Source organism: Mus caroli, unplaced genomic scaffold, assembly GCF_978045245.1.
Source record: "Mus caroli unplaced genomic scaffold, Mus_caroli_1 scaffold_2, whole genome shotgun sequence".
NCBI lineage: Eukaryota > Metazoa > Chordata > Mammalia > Rodentia > Muridae > Mus > Mus caroli.
This window is the reverse complement of record NW_028227257.1, coordinates 8,959,014-8,979,340: the sequence shown is the minus strand read 5'-3', so window position 1 is coordinate 8,979,340 and position 20,327 is coordinate 8,959,014. Positions and strand designations below refer to the sequence as shown.

The 20,327-nt window shown below is 48.4% G+C and overlaps 1 protein-coding gene across 2 annotated transcripts; it reads left to right on the top strand.

Annotated features, from left to right (window-relative positions):
- Window positions 1-1,616: 1,616 nt before the first annotated feature.
- Window positions 1,617-10,387, top strand: Pfdn4 (prefoldin subunit 4). Of its 2 annotated transcripts, none has more exons than XM_085832086.1 (4): window positions 1,617-1,672; window positions 6,778-6,885; window positions 7,819-7,959; window positions 9,997-10,387. In XM_085832086.1, exons 1-4 carry the CDS (start codon window positions 1,649-1,651, stop codon window positions 10,126-10,128), a joined length of 405 nt encoding a protein of 134 aa, XP_085688212.1. In that variant the 5' UTR covers window positions 1,617-1,648; the 3' UTR covers window positions 10,129-10,387. The 2 variants fall into 2 exon arrangements, with proteins under 2 accessions (XP_085688212.1, XP_085688216.1); XM_085832090.1 differs by lacking the exon at window positions 1,617-1,672 and adding an exon at window positions 2,014-2,129.
- Window positions 10,388-20,327: the final 9,940 nt, after the last annotated feature.

Sequence of the window (20,327 nt, the reverse complement as noted above, 5' to 3'; positions counted from 1 at the left end):
AACCTGTGGGTCTTGATCCTTTTGGAAGGTCAAATGGCCCTCCCACCCGGCTCAAGTATCAGACATCCTGCATGTCTGGTATTTACATTACAATGTATAACAATAGCAAAATTACTGTTGTAAAGTAGCAATGAAATAATTTAATGGTTGGGAGTTGCCACAACATGAGAAACTGTATTAAAGGGTCACACTAGGAAGGTTGAGACGCAATGTGTCATAAGCAGACAGGCGAGATCTGCTTCTCTTCCCCTCCTTGGCATGCCCTTGTGCTTGAAGCCATAGGAGGGACTGGCAGAGATGCAGGAGCGCCCAGCCGTGCTTTTACTGTCCTGCGGCTCACACCAGGTCCTCCCTGTCCCTTGGCAAATGAGACAATGCCCCACCCCCCAATACTCTAAGCTCTTCTGCCCTCGGAGCTCCGACTTTCTGAGAGCAAAGTCTTGGCTACCAAAGTTCACAATGGCCCTGGTTACTAAGGAAGCCCGGTGCCCACTGGGCCCTGTGTGGGCAGTCTTCCCAGGCTAACATATTTGAGTGAGTGGAAGACATATTTCTGAACCAATTTAATTTTAAACACATAAAAGAATTCATTTCAGTTGCACATGATGGAGCACGCCTTTGATCCTAGCGCTTGGAGAGCAGAGGCAGGAGGATCTCTGTGAGTTTCAGGCCAGCTTGGTCTACATAGCTAGTTCCAGGACAGCTAGGATTACAGAGCGAGACCCTGTCTCTAAATATAAATAGCCAAGCAGCCGTCCAGTAAGCTATTATCTAAGCATTTAAGTTTGTTGTAGCACTCTGGGTCAGTGGTTCTCAACCTATAGATTGGGAGCCCTTTACAGAAGCCGCCTAATACTATCAGAAAATAGACATTTATTGACATCATGACTCAGAACCGTAGCAAATTTACATAATGAAGTAACAACAAAACTACTTTTTATGGTTGGGGGGCACTACAACATAAGGGGGCACTACAACATTTAACTTATTAAAGGGTCTCAGCACTAGGAAGGTTGAGAACCACTGCTCTGGATCTTTTTTGGGGTCACCTACCTTTGGCTTCATCTATTCCTGGCTGATCCCCTAGTGATCAGTGGCATACAAGCTAAGATCAACTTCAAGGGTGGCCTTCAGCTTGTAGCTTCGCCAGCACTGGGTTTTTATGTGGTAGGGGCTGTAGATCGAACTCAGGTCCCTATGCTTGAATGCAAATACTTGACCAAAGGATTTACCAAATACTTTGCCGAAGCCACGCCTTTAGCCTCCCTAGCTTCTCACTAGGTTGTTGAATAAATGGAAAAAGAATTTCTTAAGCCTCCCGTTCCACGCAGCTGGGTGGTACCCAGCGCTCCCCCTGCTGGCCGTGGCTGGGATCTCGGGCCCGACTATTGGCCGCTTTTGGTATTTATGCCGGCCGAGAGGGAAGCTGCCTGTCCCTTTAATTGGAAGATACCAAGTGTTTCCAGGGCATAGTTTTTTTTCCTGAGTCCTTGCCCTGGGAATTCATAGTTCAGAGACATAGATAACAGCAGTGTTGAGACAGTGCTGTGCGTTAGGGGGGAGTCTGGCTCATCAGGGCTCGAGAGGGACCTCGGGGGGTGACGCACGCCTGGGTGGTTTTCCCCCGCGCCCCGTGGTTCAGTCCAAGATGGCGGCCACCATGAAGAAGGCGGTGAGTGCGGCGGGGCCGGGGTCCGAGGAGCCGTGGGCCGGGGCGTGTGGGGAGACGCGGGACGCTGGGGGCCGGGGTCTGAGGAGGTGAGGGATGCGCGGGGCCGGGACCCGCGCTGGGTACAGGGGTGCTGCTGTCCGCTCGGCTCGCCGTCAGGGCAACCGCCTCACCTGCTCAGGGTCGTGCATCTCCTCGGGCACCGGGACGGGCTCCGCATCCCGGGCGTCTGCTACCGCATCCCGGGCCGTCGTCTGCTACGGCACCTCTGTGCTCCGCCCCGGACCGCCCGGGTGCGTCCACGCTCCGTGCACCGAGTGTTTAAGAGAGCAGTCGGCCCCAGCGAGCGCGGTGGCTCTCCGGGCTTTTCCCAGCCATTAGGAAGGACACGGGTCCCCAACGCTCTGCCCCGCACACTTCACAGCCAGCCAGCCAGCCATTCCTTTTGGTGACTCATCTGGTGAGATGCTGGGTCTGGTGATTTTTTTGTTTGGTCAAATTAGAGCTCTCTATCATTTTAAAAACGACGTCCCATCATTGTTCATGGGGCTCGGTGTGATGTCTTATCACACTTTTGAAAGACACGGACGTGTGTGTGTGTGTGTGTGTGTGTGTGTGTGTGTGTGTACACACCAGACTGGTCCACGGCTTCCTATGCAGTCAGAGATGATTTTGAAATTCTGACTCTCCTGCCTCCACCTTCCTTCCAGGTGCTGGAATCACGGGTGTGTGCCACTACCCCTGGCCTTTGGTGTGCTGGGGTGGTGGACCCAGGGCTTCATGCATGATAGACAGTAGACATGGCTTTGCAACTCTTTGAGCCAATACTTTGAGCCACCAACTTAAGCTAAGCTTCCATGTGGGTTTTTATAACCTAAACGTGTTTCCAGGTGTGCAGGTGTATCTAATACAGGGAAAGAATTGCAGAGGAGGGGGGGAAAAAAGAACAAACAAGCAAACAGCTGATAGCTATTGGGGCTTCACCGTGTGATCCAGACAGTTCTTAGCGTTTGCTAATTATTTTGATCTGCTGTGTCAACCTTTTGGGAAATTCTGTATTTATTTGCTTTTAGCTGAAGAGGGAACTGAAGCACAGAAGAAAAGCTGGGATTTAAAGAGCATTTGCACTCCAGGCTCCTGTCTGTCAGTCTGTCTGTGTCTGTCTCTCTGCCTCTCTCAGGCTCCTTGTCTGTCTGTCTCCATCTTTGTCTCTGTCTCTCTGTTTCTCCACACACACACCCCCCCCCCCCCCAGCTTCTTGTCTGTCTGTCCATCTGCCTGTCTGTCTCTGATGAGAGGCGCCTGGCTGAAGACAGTTGCTTTCACTGTACTTCATAAGGTCCCTTTAGAATACCTTTGTGTTCTCGCTGTTGGCACCGTGTAGTCAGTGCCTCTGACCGCTGAAGGTTGATGGTCAGCATCCCAGTTCATTAAGAGGGAATGGCTGCTGAGCCCAGGGAGGCTTCAGAGTTCGAAAGAGTCCCTCGCCCTGGTCTGCCACCCACAAATCATTACACGGTAGCAGAGTACAGTCCGGGGCCACGGTGATTTGGCCAGGTAGGAACAGGTTCATTTTGCCTCTCTTGTTAGACTGTGCTCTCAGCTGTGGGTTACACTGGTCAGTTCCACGATAAACACTGTCCTTGCTTTTGCTTTTTTTTTGAGACAAGGTTTCACTGTGTAGCGTTTGCTGGTCTGGAACTCTTAAGAGATCTGACTGTCCGCTGGCTGAGGACCCAGCCCTCAGTACCTGAACTTGGAATAGAGCATGGTTTATTTCCTCGTACAATCCCACAAGGTGTTACTGAGGCCAGGGTGTGGTCAGGGTCCAGGGCAGCTTACTTTCTTCTTGAATTTGGAGCAAGTCATGTCTCTTATAACTAGCAGAATTCCCGTAAATCTACAGTGATCCTTTTTGCCATTCTGCCTTCATTTCTCACGTAGCCCAGGCTGGCCTCACACTCACTGTGCAGCTGAGGATGACCTTGAACTGTTAATCCTCCTGCCTCCGCCTCCTGACGGCTGGGCTGCAGCGGTCTGTCCCAGCACACCTGGTTTTCTACAGTCCTGGGGATGGAACTCAGGCCTCTACTGTGCCGGGCAAGCCCTCCACCAACCGACCTAGCTTAGCCTTCTATTCAACTTTGGAAACAATATGGAGCAGGCCAAGTCCTTGGCTCTCCTTTACTGGAGCCCTGTGCACTCGGGACTCACTTGCCATCCCTGCAAGGGAGAAATGCCCTCTTCATTTCACAGAGGACCGATCAGGGAATTGCACAAGTCAGCTCAAGTTCCACGTGCCTGGTTTGGAGTCCATCCTGCCTTCCTTCAGTCCTGCCTGAGCAGTAGACTGTAACCCCTTCAGTCATGACTGTGCCCACCCACCATTGCCTAAGATAGGGGTTGCTAGCCCTCGGAACTTCAGGTCTCTTTGAAGATCTTTTGAAAGATGCTCAGACCCCTTCCAGAGGATGCCATGTCACATGTCTGGCATGCTCACCTTGCAGCCCGCGGTCCCAAGGATAGCTGTGATTGTAGATGGTGTCACTGTCACAGTGTCGAAAGGTTGGACACCTTGCAGTGTCTGCCTATTTTGCATATGGTCTAGGGGGACTAAATCAACTTCCTGATGTCCTTGCACGCCAGCTAAAAATTACTATCTTCCTGCCAAAATGCAGTTGAAGGATTGTAGACTGGGGGTTGGGGTATAGCTGTATGGACATGCTCGGCCAGCATGTGAGGGCTGTCAGCTCAATCCCTAGCGCCTTAGAAAGAAACAAGAGGTGTTCTGGGAGCGTCTGCCCTTCAGGGTCACGGGTGTCAGTTTCTTAGCTACTGCTGGGGACCACTCCCAACTACAGACTTAACCATAGGAGAAAAACCACTTCAAGGAACTGGGTCCCAGGGGCCAAGTGGCTTCTGGTGGCTGCTGTTTGTCAGGGCTATGTCGGGAAATGCCTGCTTTGGAAAAATCGAAAACAGCCAACTTCCAGCACTCTTTGATGTCAAAATATTTGAGTCTGATCTATCATAATTTAGATTCTAATTCAGAAATCTTTCGCCGCCATTGTTGCTTGTCAGGCAGGTCCTGCTAGGGTCTCTAACCTGAGTTTCTTTTAAAGTCCTTGTGGTGACAGACACACCTGTAAATGCATCCTAGGGCTTGGGGGCTCTGTAAACTCCCTCTGGGAGATTGATAATTCTCATAGGCTAAGCACCAGCATACGGGTCTCACCACCTTCGTGTCTGTTGACTGACTGCTGCTCCCCTCTGCGCTGACCACTGCGCTGTGCACACATGATGGGGTGGACTCTGACCATACGCATTAGGGCTGATGTCAGGCTTGGGGCATGCGCAGTTGCTTGTTGGGATGAGAGCCTAGATTCCAACACCTGTCTCTCTGGGCCACTGAGCCTTGCCTCGAGACTACAGGTTACCCTACAACCTCTGGAGACGTTTGTGTATGCACACTTTATGCCATAGCTTACAGGGGACCAGGAATGGGTGGAGTGTGGATCTGTGAACTCCTACCATTGGCAAAAGAACCAGCCATTCTTACTGACCTTCATTTATTAATGCCAATATGGTATGTTATCTATGATGTTATTATAAATCTGTAGCTTCAGTGAGAGGCCTTTCTTTGTTAAAGGTTTTATTTTTGTTTGTGTAGATGTGTGTGTTCCTGTGTGTATATGCCATGTGTTTGCACACACGTGCATGAATGTGCCCGCAGAAGCCAGACGAAGGCCTCAGATCCCCTGGAGCTGGAGTCACAGCCAGTTGTGAGCCACCTAATGTGGGTCCTGAGAACCGAACCCAGATGGTTTGAAAGAGCACTAAGTGCTCTTAGCCACAGGGCATTTCCCCAGCACCATGAGGTTTTGACGACAGGATTTCTCTATGCATCTAAAGCTAGCTTCAAACTGGTAATCCTCCTGCCTCAGCCTCCTGTGCTGAGAGGTGTGTCATGTCAGCTAGTAGGGCCTCTCTGTAGTCCTTTCAGGCCTTGTCAAGTACACTTGTTCTTTACTAAGACACAGGAAGGAATGTGTAGTATTTCATTTTCTTTTCTAGTATATTGAAACCCCTGTTAAGAATGGGAACAGTCTGAGAACGTCCAGCCATGTCCTCTGTCTGAACAGGAACTCTTGTACTTACAGGCATAGGTATGCTTGGCCCAGGCCAGATTATCTAAACTCTGCAGCCTCTGGTCATCTATGAGGCGGTGATATCGGTGATGCCCTCCTAAACCTCGGGCTAGCCTTCTAAGCGTGCAGTAGGACCTCAGGCCGTGTTAGCCATTTTTGTTATTTTATAGATGCTTTGTTGTCTAATACTCAGCTTTGTCTGCAGATTTAAGCAGATCAAATATTAAATGTGGAACTCAATTTTCATTACCCTATAGTGGATTCCCAACCTTAAAATAAATACAGAATTTTCAGTGTATGGAGTAGAGCCATTGACACGTATGATGACCTAGCCAGCTTATTAGATTGTTTGGAGAAATGGTCATATTTTTATCAGCACAGTATCCCCATACGCGTTTTACCCCAGAAACAGTCTCTGCAATTTGGTCACTAGGGCGTCTGACCATGGAACATTTTGCTTGCTGGAAATATCTTGGGGAAACAGTGTCCCAGCTTGGGGAATTCTGCCTTTTGGGCAAGTGGCTTTTATTATCATTATTATTATTATTATTTTGGTTTTCTACGACAGGGTTTCTCTGTGTAGCCCTGTCTGTCCTGGAACTCACTCTGAGGACCAGGCTGTCCTCAAACTCAGAGATCTGTCTGCTTCTGCCTTCTAAGTGCTAGGATTAAAGGCTTGTGACACCACCAACTTTAAAAAAAAAATTGTTTTATTGGGACATTTATTAATTACTTTTTATATTTCAAGCATTTGCTCATGAATGATCCTATAGAATAATGGGAGAGATTGTAGTCATGAGCAGATCGTAAGTGTGACACGTTTGTGATATCTTATGGCCTGTGCCCCTCGACTGTCTTAGGGTGAGGAGAGTGCTTGGTTATTTGTCACAGTGTAAGATGCCAGAGTGTAACTGCTCCGTTGAAATTCTAAAAAACAAAAAAATTAAACATCTTTTTCAGGCTGCAGAAGACGTCAATGTTACTTTCGAAGATCAGCAAAAAATAAACAAATTTGCTCGGAATACGAGTCGAATCACAGAGCTAAAGGAGGAAATAGAAGTGAAGAAGGTACTGGATACATACGTCTGCTTTACGTCTGTACTGTAGCCCTTAGACCTGACCATCAGCAGCTGTCAGCTTCCTCATGCGCTCCTTGCCCCTGGTGACACTGTCTAGTTAGCTAATAAAAAGTCTGTGTGTGTTGGTTTGAGACAGGGTCTTCCTTTGTCAATTTACCATGTAGTCCAGGCTATCCTCAGACTCATAATTCTCCTGCCTCAGCCTCCTGAAGCATATATATATATATATGTATATGTATATGTATATGTATATGTATATGTATATGTATATGTATATGTATATGTATATGTGTGACTGAGGTGTGGGACACTGAGCCCAGCACAAGAAGTCATTTGTGCTCTTAAGAGAGGTACGGTAACAGTGAGTGAGGCCATTGGGTCCAGGGCAGGTTTTCCCGGTGCAGTTCTGTAGCCGTGCCTGCGAATCTGGCTGCGGGTAAAACTGCATCCGTGTTTACTGATGCTGGAGCAGACTTAGGGACGCACGCTGATGCCGTGTGTCTGTAACTCTCGAGGCCTGCGCTCAGCTCCGTCTCGTGTAGTTCTCGGGGACTCAGTTGTGGCGCATTGCGTTGGATGTCAGTATTGTGAGCTCACACCCTCTTCCGTAAGCAGGCCAGCGGGGAAAGCGCACCTTCTGGTGCTTTGGTTTTGTTTCTCCGGGGCGGGAGGGGGGAGCGGATTCAGGGTGGGAACTGTTTACTTAGAGACCTGATTAGCAGTGGGCACCTGCTGTTCACGCTTTAAAGCTACTCAGAGGGTAGAGGCTGTCGTGCTGGCTCCCAAGCGAGTCCGTCTCCGCGCCTGACACTAGCTGCCATACGCCGGTCCTCAGAGAGCCCAGGTCCCCGAGTAAGAGCCTGCTCTCGGGTCTGTGAGGAAATCCTGAGCGTGTCTCCATCGTTGTTCTCTTGCCTGATAGAAACACCTCCAGAACTTAGAGGATGCCTGTGATGACATCATGCTGGCAGATGACGACTGCTTAATGATTCCCTACCAGATCGGAGACGTTTTCATCAGCCACTCTCAAGAAGAAACACAGGAAATGTTAGAAGATGCAAAGGTATGTGGGAATCTTGCCTCGGGCAGAGATTTTTCAAGTTGGGAAGGTTTATCATTACAGAGAATGCATAATTACAGGTGCAGGGGAGTAACGGGGGAGGCTCTGCGGACAGGCACGGCTCTGAGCACCCTGCCAGGGGGGTTCTGGTTAATCCAAATAGCACAGTTAATCAGTAGCACGGTTTAGACTGAGGAGCAGAAGCTCAGAGAGGCCGAGGTTTCCCCAAATGGCACATGACTGCTGTCTTCCGGCCCCGGAGCTTTGCTTCTGCTGCCGATGTTGAGATGCTGTAGTGTACTGCAAAGTGAAGCGAGCCCCTGGGTCTGCACTGTCTGCTGTCCTGTCTGTCAGTGAGGAGCCTGTTCCTCTGTTAGAGCCCTCTCCTCCTCGTCCCCTCCCCATCTGTGTAACTGCTGCACACGTGGGTCCCCGTGGGAGGAGCACTTTGTCTAATGCTCACTTATCCACTCAGTGACCTGGAGCAACACAGGCCTCCAGCACACCACTGTCCTAGGATTTGTTTGAGGCCATCTTAATGTTGTGATGGGCATTGATTTGCTTACAGTGGCCTTATTAGCATTAATTTGTTTCTGATATCATGCTGTAGTAATGTTTCAGTGAGCCGGCGAGCGATCGTAGACATAAGTCTTGGTTCAGGGTTAGAAACTTGTGTTCTTCCATACTTGATCAAGAAGCTTGATCATGGCTGGGATTGCGGCAGGATTTCCCTGAAATTAACTGATTAGATAATAAAGATGACAGGAAGCCAATCACTGGATGAGGTGGAGGTGGGCCTTCCCGGTCCCAGAAAGGAAGAGGGAACACAGGAGAAGGGAACTGGCCTTTTTGGACAGAGAGGCGGGAGCAAAGCAAATGAGATGTAGGACTGTTAGATCTGGGAGCAGAATCCACCAGGATCAGCCACCGGAAGACTTCTGACAGAACAGTTGATGAGTTTAGGACAGTAGACTCCAAGCCCAGCGGTTGTGTTATCTGTTGCTTCTAAACTAAGATGGCCTGGTGTTTTCTATTTCCCTGGGACTCTGGGTGAGCCAGAGGGAAAGAACTGAGCCGAGGCGGAATTCAGCCAGGCCTTGGGACGGGAAGTTTGGGCAAGGACTGAGCTCCAGGGGAAAGGTATCGAGCAGAGCGCGGGCAGGCGAGAGCACACCCACAGCTTCCCGCGGGGACCAAGACAGGGGTCTCCGGGCTCTGTTGAGGCAGAGCCAGCATTGGTGGGAGAGGCCTTGACAAGGGGAAGCATTGCTGTCTCGGGCTTTGGACCTGGCTGGTAATAGGCCGGTGCCTGGCCTGTGATAGCATAGATTGGTTTTTAATTATTACACGCAGCATGGGCTCAGGCTGCCTTAGCCGAAGAGAGGTGTGTGATATTAACCCTAGGTGTCTTCCAGCCACCCAGTGTGTGAGAACTCAGTGACAGCTGCCCCAATATTGTTGCTTTGTTAGCTTTCTAACATAAAATGATAGTCTCTGCTTCAGATTTCTAAAACCAAACTTCCCACTGATGAAACCTATATCTGATATACCTTGAGAAGGGGCTGGTGCGATGGCTCGGTGGTTATGAGCGCTGGCTGCTCTTCCAGAGGACCCAAGTTCCGTTCCCAGCACCCACATCAGGTGGTTCACAGTCTCCTGTGACTGTGGCTATAGGGACAGCCTCTTGAGAGTTGTCGGGCATTGCACTCATGGACAAACACACACTCATACACACACATAAATAAAAGCAGAAAAATAGGGGCTGGAGCATGGCTCAGAGGTTAAGAGTCCTGGTTGCTTTTCTCAAGGCCCCAAGTTCAAATCCCAGCAGAGACTGAAGCGGCAGCCACAGCCGCAGCATGAGCTGTTGTTGGCTGAGGTAAGTGCTGCCCATTCCAGCCTTGGGCTTTGATCTGATTATTATTATTCTGCTCTAGACCAGTTTAGAGTTTTGTACCTCAGATTCTTGCCATTGTTGTAGACTCTGTACTCATAGGTCATCCAGCTGAAGCTAGTTAATTTAAACTCTTTCTTCTCCAGAAAACTTTGCAAGAAGAGATCGATGCCTTAGAGTCCAGAGTGGCGGCCATCCAGCGGGTGTTAGCTGACCTGAAGGTGCAGCTATACGCGAAATTTGGCAGCAACATAAACCTCGAGGCAGATGAAAGCTAAACATTTTATAATACTTTTTTTTAAATCTTGTTTTAATAAACTTGAATATTGTCTTAAATGATAATTTCCCTTCTCCAAATGAAACAAAAGGAAAACTTTCTTTTTTAAGAATTTTCATTTAATTAATGGAAACGCCTATTTTCACATGTCTTGCTTATTTATTTTATATTTTTAAAAGAAGACAGTGTTCATGTATGTATTTTGCATAATGATTGTATCAACTTTAGGAGCTTTATGTCATGTTATTAAAATCGGTTAAACAGTCTTTGTCTCTATTATTATTTTAGAGTTCTGTTTTCCATTTTCATTCTTAAGAAACCGTAGTATCCGACAGAGATGGTTCAGTGGTTGAGCGTGCTCACTGTCAACCCCAATGGCTGAGTTTGATCTCTGAGAGCTGTGTTGTAGAAGGAAAGAAACAGCTTCTACAAGTTGTCCTCTGACCTCCACATGAACACAAGAATGCACGTACGCGCGCGTGCACACACACACACACACACACACACACTCCGATAATGTGGTGAAGTAGCTGCTGATATTTCCCACAAGCGGAAGGGTCTTTCTGTTTTATTTTTAAAGATTTATTTATTTTTATTCGTGTGTGTGTGTGTGAATCTGAGTGTTCTGTGTTGGTGCCCATGTTGCCAGACTGAGGCACAGGCTGTGTTGGTGAGCCACTAGATTTGGGTGCTGGGAACTAAACCCAGGTTTTCAGCAAGAGCATAGCCAACTCTCCGGCCTCCAAGGAAAAGTTTGTTTATTTTAAGATAGGATCTCACTATGTAGTCCTGGTTAGCCTGGAACTCAACATGTAGACCAGGCTGGCTTTGAACTCAAAAGACCCACCTGCCTCTGCCTCCTGAGGACCAGGATTAAAAGTGTGTGAGATCATATCACCTGACTTCAGAGGCTGCTGGTGACGCCCGAGTGAGGCCCAGCCTACACCTCCTGCATTGCATCGCTTCCTTCACAGCCAAAGCACTGTCACTTGCTAACAATACGTATAACCTGGAGTCTTAGGCCTGTGTAACACATGCATCCGTTACAGATATTGGTGATATTCAGACCGAATGATTCATGTCTTCATGCAAACAGGAAAACACATTTTAGGAATTGAGGTCTGTAGAAAGACGTGTTTGCTTACGTTCTTTTAAGCATTCGTGTTTGGGTATGTGTGAGGTCAGAGGTCCACTTGTGAGATTATCTTCCACTGTGTAGGTTTAGGGGACTGAACTCAGGTTGTCATGCTTGTCTGCGAGTGCCTTTACCTGCGGAGCTGTGTGCTGGTTCCAACGTGTTAAGTTTTAGATTTTTAGTGCATTGTCATTAAATTCATAAAGATGTAGAAATCAGGCAGCTATGGGTTTTTTTTGTTTGTTTTTTTGTTTGTTTTTGAGATGAGTGTACGCTCTCATTCCCTCCCCTAAAAGACATGTGTAATAGTTACTTTTCTGTTGCTATGATGAAACAGCCTGACCAAGGCGGCTTACAGAGGGAAGGGCTTAGTCTATCTTGGCGGGGGAAACGTGGCAGCAGAAAGAAAGCCAAGAGATCCTATCTGAAAGCATACAGCAGGGAGACTGAACTGGAAGTCAGGGGTGGGGGTGGGGCTACTCGTTCTCAAAGTCTTCTCCCATGCACCGTGATCTCCCACGCACAGCGATACACTTCCTCCAGCAAGGCTGGACCTCACAACCTCCCCAAACTGCCTGTGCCGGATAGTTCTCATCCAAACTGCCACCAGCATGCTCTGAAGTTTGGAAAACCTGTACACTAACTTCTCAGCAGATGGCGCTGGTAGGCCAGAATCTCCAGGAAAGGGTCATACAGAAAGAGGCTACTCATTCTTACTATAATTTTAGAAGATTGTTTAACTTTCAAGGATACGCATGGCAATGCAATACTTTCGTTAAGAGTTTGCAAATAAGCTAAAAGATAGATGGATAGATAATCTCTAAAATTCTTAAACATTTTGAGATTTATTTTTAATTTGTGTGTGACAGGCAGACTTAAGTGCAAGTGCCTACTGAGGCCAGAAGAGGGCATCAGGTCCTGTAGAGCTGGAGTAAATGACATTTGTAGGCCACTCAGTGTGGAACCAAACCTAGGTTCCCTGTAAAAGCTGTCTTAACTGCAGAGCCATCTCTCCAACCTCTGGACAAACTGTTTAAACTTTGAGATGGGTGGTATGTGTGTGTGGGTCTCTATATTCTGGCTGTCCTGGAACTCAAAATGTAGATCAGGCCGGCCTTGAACTCGGTGATCCACCAGTCTATGTCTCCTAAATGCTGGGATTGAAGGAATGCACCACCAGGCATGGACTCCAAACCAAGGTTAAATTGCTGAAAAAAGATTCTAGCATGACTCTCACAAGGATTTTTCTTTCTCAAGCTTTTAGTTAATGTGCTTTTAGAGAAATGAGGAGGGTGTGTGTGTGTGTGTGTGTGTGTGTGTGAGGAAATAGGTGATATAGTGAGACCCAAATTAGCCTGGGCTATACAGCGAGACTGTCTCAAAGGCCAAGGGTTTGGAAAGGTAGCTCGGTGGTTAAAAGCTGAGAGCCAGTACTGCTCTTGCAGAGGACCTAGCACCCATGCTGGGTGGCTCACATCCACCCGTAATTTGAGCTCCAGGGAATCCGTCATCATCTTCTGGCCTCAGAGGGCACATACACCCCACACTCGTGCAAATACCCCCATATAGAAACATACACATCATTAAAAATAAAATGTTAAAAAAAAATTCAAATCAAAACTTCTTCAAATCAAGAGACAAGAGGGCCCTGCACTAGAACTGGCTCAGTGTTAACTAATGACTTGCTATAGAATGCGTCTGGGCCCCCTTGGTTGTCCTCTGTCTTCCTTGGATGACACAGCAGGAAGGACTTTCTGGAAGCTGGCTGTGTGCCCTCGAGCTCTCCAACCTCCGGAGTTGTAGGAAGGAAAAACTGTTTCTGAAAATCCACCTGCCCCAGGCAGTCTGTTTTAACCACACAAGTGAACTAAAACACAGGCCTGAGGTGATTCTGAAGCGGCAAGAAAACGGGCCTGGTTCAAACAACGCTGTGCTTTAGGAGCCTGCAGAGCGGACTGGAGCCCTACCTGCCAATCTGGCACAGACCATCTGTGAACCAGGTAACCAGACAGGAGCATCATGCAATTCGACCCCAAGGCTTAGGGTTCAGGGTGGCTGGAGGCATCTGGGCTGCTGGTAGTGACTGTAAAAGATTAAGCTGTGGGTGATGTGAACGTATTCCTACGAGGAGGTTAGCAGTGGTGGGAAGGAGACGGGCTGCAGATTTAAAGCCGGTGCGGCTGGCTGGAAGGAAAGGCCTTAAAGAAAAGGCTTCGGGTGAGCAGTGTCTGCGTTTCGAGGGTCAGATCCTGGGCCCCCACCCCCCTGACAAGCTGTGCTGAAGCAGGCCTGCAATAGTGGAAAGCAGAGAATAGAGGTTTTGCTCAGAGGCTGCGATAGAAAGAGGAACAAATAAACAGGTCCAGTGGCCTCCCACAACCTAAGGCTGCCTATGAGGGTGCTGAACTGTGGACAAGCTAAGAGGTTCTCATCAGTATGCTCCTGCCTGTGGTTGTTTGAATAGGTTTGGCCTCCATAGACTCATGAGTTTGGATGTTTGGCCATAGGAAGTGGCACTATTAGAAGATGTGGCCTGCTTGGAAAAACTGTGGAGGTGGGTTTTGAGGTCTCCTGTGCTCAAGTGACTCTCACTGTGTCACACGGTCCCTTGTGCTACCTGTGGATCAAGATGTAGAACTCTCAGCTCCTCCTGTACCATGTCTGCCTGCATGCTGCTGTGTTTCCCGCCATGAATGAGCTAAACCTCTGAACAGTAAGCCAGCCCCAATTAAAGGTCCTTTATAAGAGTTGCTTTGGTCATGGTGTCTCTTCACAGCAATGATGCCCTAACTAAGACACTGCCCCTCATTGGCCCATCTTTGCCTCTGCTCCGCTCTCTCCTGCACGGTGGTCAGGCAGGCTGTTGAAGCTTTGTCCAGGAAACAAGCACCCGACTGGTAGGCACCAGCTGAAGCGCCTGCTTTCTCTTCCCAGCATGCTACTCCTGGGGAAATGGCTACAAACGACCGAATCCTAGCAGCCCTAAGAAACTGGGCTCATGGAAGCCCAAAGGCAATCTTCAAACAAAAGCAGGGAAAGGAACTGCACTCTGTGCAGCCAGATGGGAAAAAAGAGCAGTGAGGCCTGTCTTCAGAGTCCTGACACGGGGATTGGGGTTAAACAGAAGCTAAGAGGTATACACAACTGAGAGTGCTGTCCATCATGGGTCCACCTGTCCTGGTCTTCAGTCCAGTCTTCCCTGCAATGTGGTGTAACAATTGTTACAACGTGTGAAATCTCTCCCCAAGGAGGCAGCACAGAGACAAGCCTTCTCTCTGGCTGGCACCAGGTCCTTATCTCGAGACTCCAGGGAAATTATAATTTCTTTTTAAAAAAATTATAATTAGCCTCTGTGTGTGTCTGTGTCTGTGTGTGTGTGTGTGTGTGTGTGTGTGTGTGAGAGAGAGAGAGAGAGAGAGAGAATCTGTGAGCCACAGCGTACATGTGGAGGTCACAGGACAACCTGTGGGAGTTTTCTGATTCCTGGGGATCGAACTCAAGTCTTCAGGCCTCAAGCTTGGCCAAGAATTCTAATTTCTCGGGGTCTATTATTTCAAAAATAGAGAAAGGGGATAGAAGGGATATATGGTCCTAATAGGAAGGTTGCACATGGAGTAGGTGGGAGGACCCAGGGGAGCCAGAAGGGACAAGTCCAGGGAATGGGAGCACAGCCAGGAAATGGGGCACAGCCAGGGAATGGGAGCATAATTCCAGGGGAATGGGAGCACAGCCAGGGAATGGGAGCACAATTCCAGGGGAATGGGAGCACGGCCAGGGAATGAGAGCACAAGTCCAGGGGAATGGGAGCACAGCCAGGAAATGGAGCACAGCCAGGGAATGGGAGCACAATTCCAGGGGAATGGGAGCACAAGTCCAGGGGAATGGGAGCACAGTTCCAGGGGAATGGGAGCACAAGTCCAGGGGAATGGGAGCACAAGTCCAGGGGAATGGGAGCACAAGTCCAGGGGAATGGGAGCACAGTTCCAGGGGAATGGGAGCACAAGTCCAGGGGAATGGGAGCACAGTTCCAGGGGAATGGGAGCACAGTTCCAGGGGAATGGGAGCACAATTCTAGGGGAATGGGAACACAGCCAGGGATAAGAAAGGATGCCATGGGGCAGGAGGATGACTCAGCAGGGAAAGCACTTGCTACACAGCTCTGACATGGATCTGTCTGTGGATCTTGTGGTAGAAAGATCTCCCTAAAGTTGCCCTCTGCCATCAACACACCTGCTGTATCACAACCACCCACCACAGCAATAGTCAATAAAATAAAACTTCAAAAGGCAACGACGGCACAGTGGTTATGTGAATGCTCTCCCGGGCAAGACAGAAACTTGGTATATTTTTAATTTTTGCGAAAGCTTGTACTGGCTAGTTTATATCAGCTTGACAGGAGCCAAAGATATGTTAGAGGAGGGAACCTCAATTAAGAAAATGCCTCCATAAGATCAGGCTTCAGACAGGTCTGTACAGCTTTTTCTTGATTAGTGAATGATGGAGAAGGGCCAGCCCATTGTGGGTGGGGCCATCCCCCGGGGGCTGGTGGTCCTGGGTTCTATAGGAAAGCAAGCTGAGCAAGCCATGAGTAGCAAGCCAGTAAGCAGCATTTCTCCATGGCCTCTGCATCAGCTCCTGCCTCCAGGTTCCTGCCCTGTTTGAGTTCCTGTCCTGACTTCCCTCAGTATGTACTGTTCCCTGGAAGTACGAGCTGAAATTAACCCTTTCCTCTCCAGCTTGCCTTTTGGTCATGGCGTTATATCAAAGCAATAGAAACCCTGACTAAGACAGCTTTTTCTAGAGGATTAAATACTGGGAAAGGTAGGGAAGGGGACAACAGGAACCTCCAGTGATTCTCACGCTACACTTATCGAGTTAGAACTGTTGTGGTTCAATATGTTAGCCCTCTTTTTCAAATGAGGAGACTCTGACTTTTTTAGATGACTGGAGAAGCCACTTTCGAAGGCTACACTGTGGGGCAGGCACAGACCTGGACCTGGTAAGGCTCTGTGTGACCTCACTGTGTTTTTTCTTGCTTCTCCTCCCACCCAGGATGCAGCTCCTGTCATAGCCTAGCTGAAGGACTGTGTGAGACAACTCCAGCATATTGTGCATTACCCACAAGTCCCGGGATGGAGTAAGTCCTCCCTCCATAAATACTGCCTGCTGTGTTTGGTCCCGTGAAAACCCAGAGGCCTGTGGGGCCACTGAAAGCCATGCAGCGAGGTGACGTCATCCTTGTGCAGCTTGCACCACAGTTCACATTGTGTGGACCAACTTCTTCGCAGTGTCAACACACAAACCACAACTCTCCCCCCCAACGTGATGAAAGAGTTGATTCTGGAGCCAATTATGAGTGGCGGCAGCCAAGGAGCACACATTTGGCTACTCCAAATTCCATTGTCCAACATGGCAGTAGTTCAGGGAAGTATTTATAGAAACAGAACAAAAAAACAGGCATGAATCAAGACCTTGGTGGGAACATCAGAGAGATGGAACAAGCCAAGCAGACAACCTCACCTGTGAGCCTCGGATGCTGCCTGCGAGCATGCTTTCTTAGCCCTCAGATTGGTGGGAAATGGGGGTTTTGTATATTCCCAAGGTTTTTACTGTTAAACACAGAATGTTAAGGCAGACGTGGACATGGGCAAGGAATGGATAGCGGGGGGGGGGGGGGGGTTGCTAATGATAGATAGGGAAATTATGATCAGACTCTGAACCTGCAACATTCCAACCTCCCCCACATCACTGACAATCAGCTCTTGCCAGCATCACGTCTTTCCAGGAACTCTTGGTTACAGTAGAAACCCTGAACACATCGCCTCCGCTAGGATATTCATGAGTCCTAAGCAAATTTACCTGCCTTAACCCTTCAGCATAAAAGAAAACACTACGCCGGGCGTGGTGGCACACGCCTTTAATTCCAGCACTCGGGAGGCAGAGGCAGGCAAATTTCTGAGTTCGAGGCCAGCCTGGTCTACAAAGTGAGTGCCAGGACAGCCAGGGCTACACAGAGAAACCCTGTCTCGAAAAACAAAACAAAACAAAACAAAACAAAAAAAGAAAAAGAAAAAAGAAAGAAAACACCACAGAGACTGTTACACTAACTTTTCCCCCATCTCTTGGTCTCTAATCTTCACTTCATTGAGAGAAAGATAGCAAAGAAGTTCTCTTGGTATCCCTGGTGCTCCTGGTCCCTCCTGCTGACTCATGCCAATTTGGCTGAGGCCTGGCTGTCTCTGCTAGGCTGTGCCACCACTGTTGATTCCTGTTTGCTATCCCTACACTACTGAACTGGACTGCTGGTATATTCATGAAGTGTTTGCCAGTGGTCTGAGCTGCCACTGCTGATTCCTATGAACAGAACTGCTGATTTTCTGACAATGCAGATGGGACTTGCTCCAAAGAACAGTTTCTAAACAGGTCTACTTCCCCCATATCCTAATAACCTTTCTTTTACACTACCTCTGGTGAGTGGTGGGCTAGAAGGGAGGTTAAAGTATTTAAGAACCGTTATTAAAATTAGGGCCGAGAAAAATCAAAGCCAATGTAGGTAGCGAGAGGTCCCCGGTTTAGGTGGCAGATCCCCTGGGATGCGCCACTGGGGGATTTATAACTTATAGCTTATAGCTTAGCAAATTAAGATGCTAGTTTCTGTGCCCAGCGATGGTGTTACCTGTAGATTCTAAACTAAGAGTGTGTGGGTGTTTTTCTTAACTTGGCAACTCAACTGAGTTCCAGAGAAAGGTATGGAGGCAGGTCACCCTAGCCAGCCACAGGAATCCGGAAATGTGGGGCGTGCTTGGCAGTGGCCAATCATGGAAACTTAGTGAGCTGGGTGGAGAGATTACAGAGCTCTGAGTCAGAGAGTCTGCCGGGCTGAGAACAGGCTGGCCTGTGCTCTGGTGACATGCTAGCGGTAGCGTGGATTGCCTTTTTTAAATATATATATATATATATTTCACGCAACAGGGATTACCTGTCTACATTCCATGTGTGTGACAACAGCTATGTACCCTATGCAGAACAACTAGCGAGTGTAAAATGCGGCTTAGTTTTGACATTATAGCTGCTACTCAGACAAAACCAAGGCAGCTGAAAGGCAGTAACATGCCTTCCTCTATGGCCAAGAACAGAGGGCTTTCGTTGCTCCCCAGAACAAGGAACATGAGAACAGACGATTACAATATCCAGAAATGCCAGCGCTATACAAAGAACCCGAGTTAGGCCACACAGGACTGTTGGATTGATTGTGGTACTTCCCACAGCGAGTGGAGTAAACCACGGCTTGCTTTGCTCGGTGTGACTCGGATACTTCTGGTAGCCGAGGATCTATCTCATTTAAATGAACGAAACACGCTGGATAAGTTGTGGGGGCTGCGGAGGTCAACCTTGTCAAGGAAAAGTGGGATGCAGAGCAAGGTGCCGCAGGCTCCTGCGACTCCTTGAAGAGACCTGATCGGCCACACACACAGCATTAGATCTAAGATGGCTCCTGGAACACCAGTGAGACAGCAAAAGGAACTGAGGCCAGGGCGGTGACTGCTTCCCCTTCTGCAAGGAAGTCCTAACAGGTGATGATTCCCGGACTCCCCTACCTCAGCTCCTTCTGAGTTACCTCATCAGGCAGGGCTTTCATTGGAGCATGGTGATGGTGTGGTGAGATATGATTGGCTGAGGATTTAGGGGTTTGGGCTTGGCTCAAACACTTTATATAAACCTATACACTGGTCAATAAACTCAGATCTGTACCCGGATGCTGATCTCTGGAGTCTGATGCCCAGGATTCATCACGTGATTCCATCGCCTCTTACCCCACATCTTTGGTCCTGTTCTACAATAAGTGATAGCTATGGGACTTGTAGGTGACCAAAATTTCTAGGTCACCATAGTTTATACCTTCTCTACGGACTTTGTAACCAAGTTGCCGGCTTCTATAAAAGAGGGGGTTTTGTTTTAAGCTAAAAGCATCCTTGTTTAGACCCTTGGCATTTGGAGAGATGGCTGTAACCAGGTAACCCAGCCCATCACCAGGAGGAAACAACCTCTTGGCTTTGGGCAGCTGTTGCCATGTTGGGACGCATGCAAGAATTCTGATTGGTCGGGTGGGACGCATGCAAGAATTCTGATTGGTCGGGTGAAGCTTGACATCTGCGTTTCTTTCTGTCTTCGTTTCTTTTCTGTTGCCGTGATAAAATACAAAGAAAGCTTAAATGAAAGGAGAAGGGGTTATTCTGGTTCATGGTTCCAGGGCACAATTGGCTCCGATAGAGACATCATAGCAGCAGGAGCTGTTCACAGGGAGCTGGTCACAGGCATCCATAGCCAAGAAGCAGAGAGCAATGAGTTCACGCTACTCAGCTCCGGCAGGCACTACATTTACATAGTCTATGATCCTCGGCTAGGGATGGCGCCACGCACCGGGGACTGGTCTTCTGCCTCAATTCACTCAATCAAAATAATCCGGAACAGGCATGCGCAGCTACCCATCTCCCACGCGACTCCGGAATATGTAATTGTCACGAAGCATCACACTATAGTGGCATGTGTGAGCTCTCAGATTTCAACCGTTATGAAATCATTCAACCTTAAGGCATGAAGGGGTGGGAAGCAAGGAAGAGACGACAAACAGCTGCCGGTTCTAGAGCACAGACCAGCAACACCTTGCAATTCCAAAGGAGACGGCACCCGTCACGGGAGTCCACGTGCACTGACAAAAATCCTTTCAATTAATTGCAAGCTAAATCAAATCTTGCCTATCTCAGACCTTCGATCAAACAGCATTATTCAACAATATTTCCTATCTTCTGTCTAAAGGAGGGTCCGTTTAAATAAATAAGCATTTCAAGAACTTTTAAAGAAAATGCACCACCAGGGAGTTGTTAACTCTGGCGTTTAGTTGCCATGCTATGGTGACTTCAAAGAGATTATTGCAAAGATGCTCAAAAGGAAAGCAGTTCAAAATAAATAAATAAATAAATAAATAACAGATAGAGCTTTGGAAAATACGGTCAGGAAAACATCTAAACAAACTGCACGGCAGGCAGTCCGAGAGGGTCCGCCTG

Bases quoted from the DNA above. Each gene is read 5' to 3' on its own strand.
- Pfdn4 (XM_085832086.1), top strand. From the start codon at position 1,649: ATGGCGGCCACCATGAAGAAGGCG. The intron at 6,886-7,818 runs GTACTGGATACA...CTTGCCTGATAG, and splicing joins AGGAAATAGAAGTGAAGAAG to AAACACCTCCAGAACTTAGA. The intron at 7,960-9,996 runs GTATGTGGGAAT...TTTCTTCTCCAG, and splicing joins AAATGTTAGAAGATGCAAAG to AAAACTTTGCAAGAAGAGAT.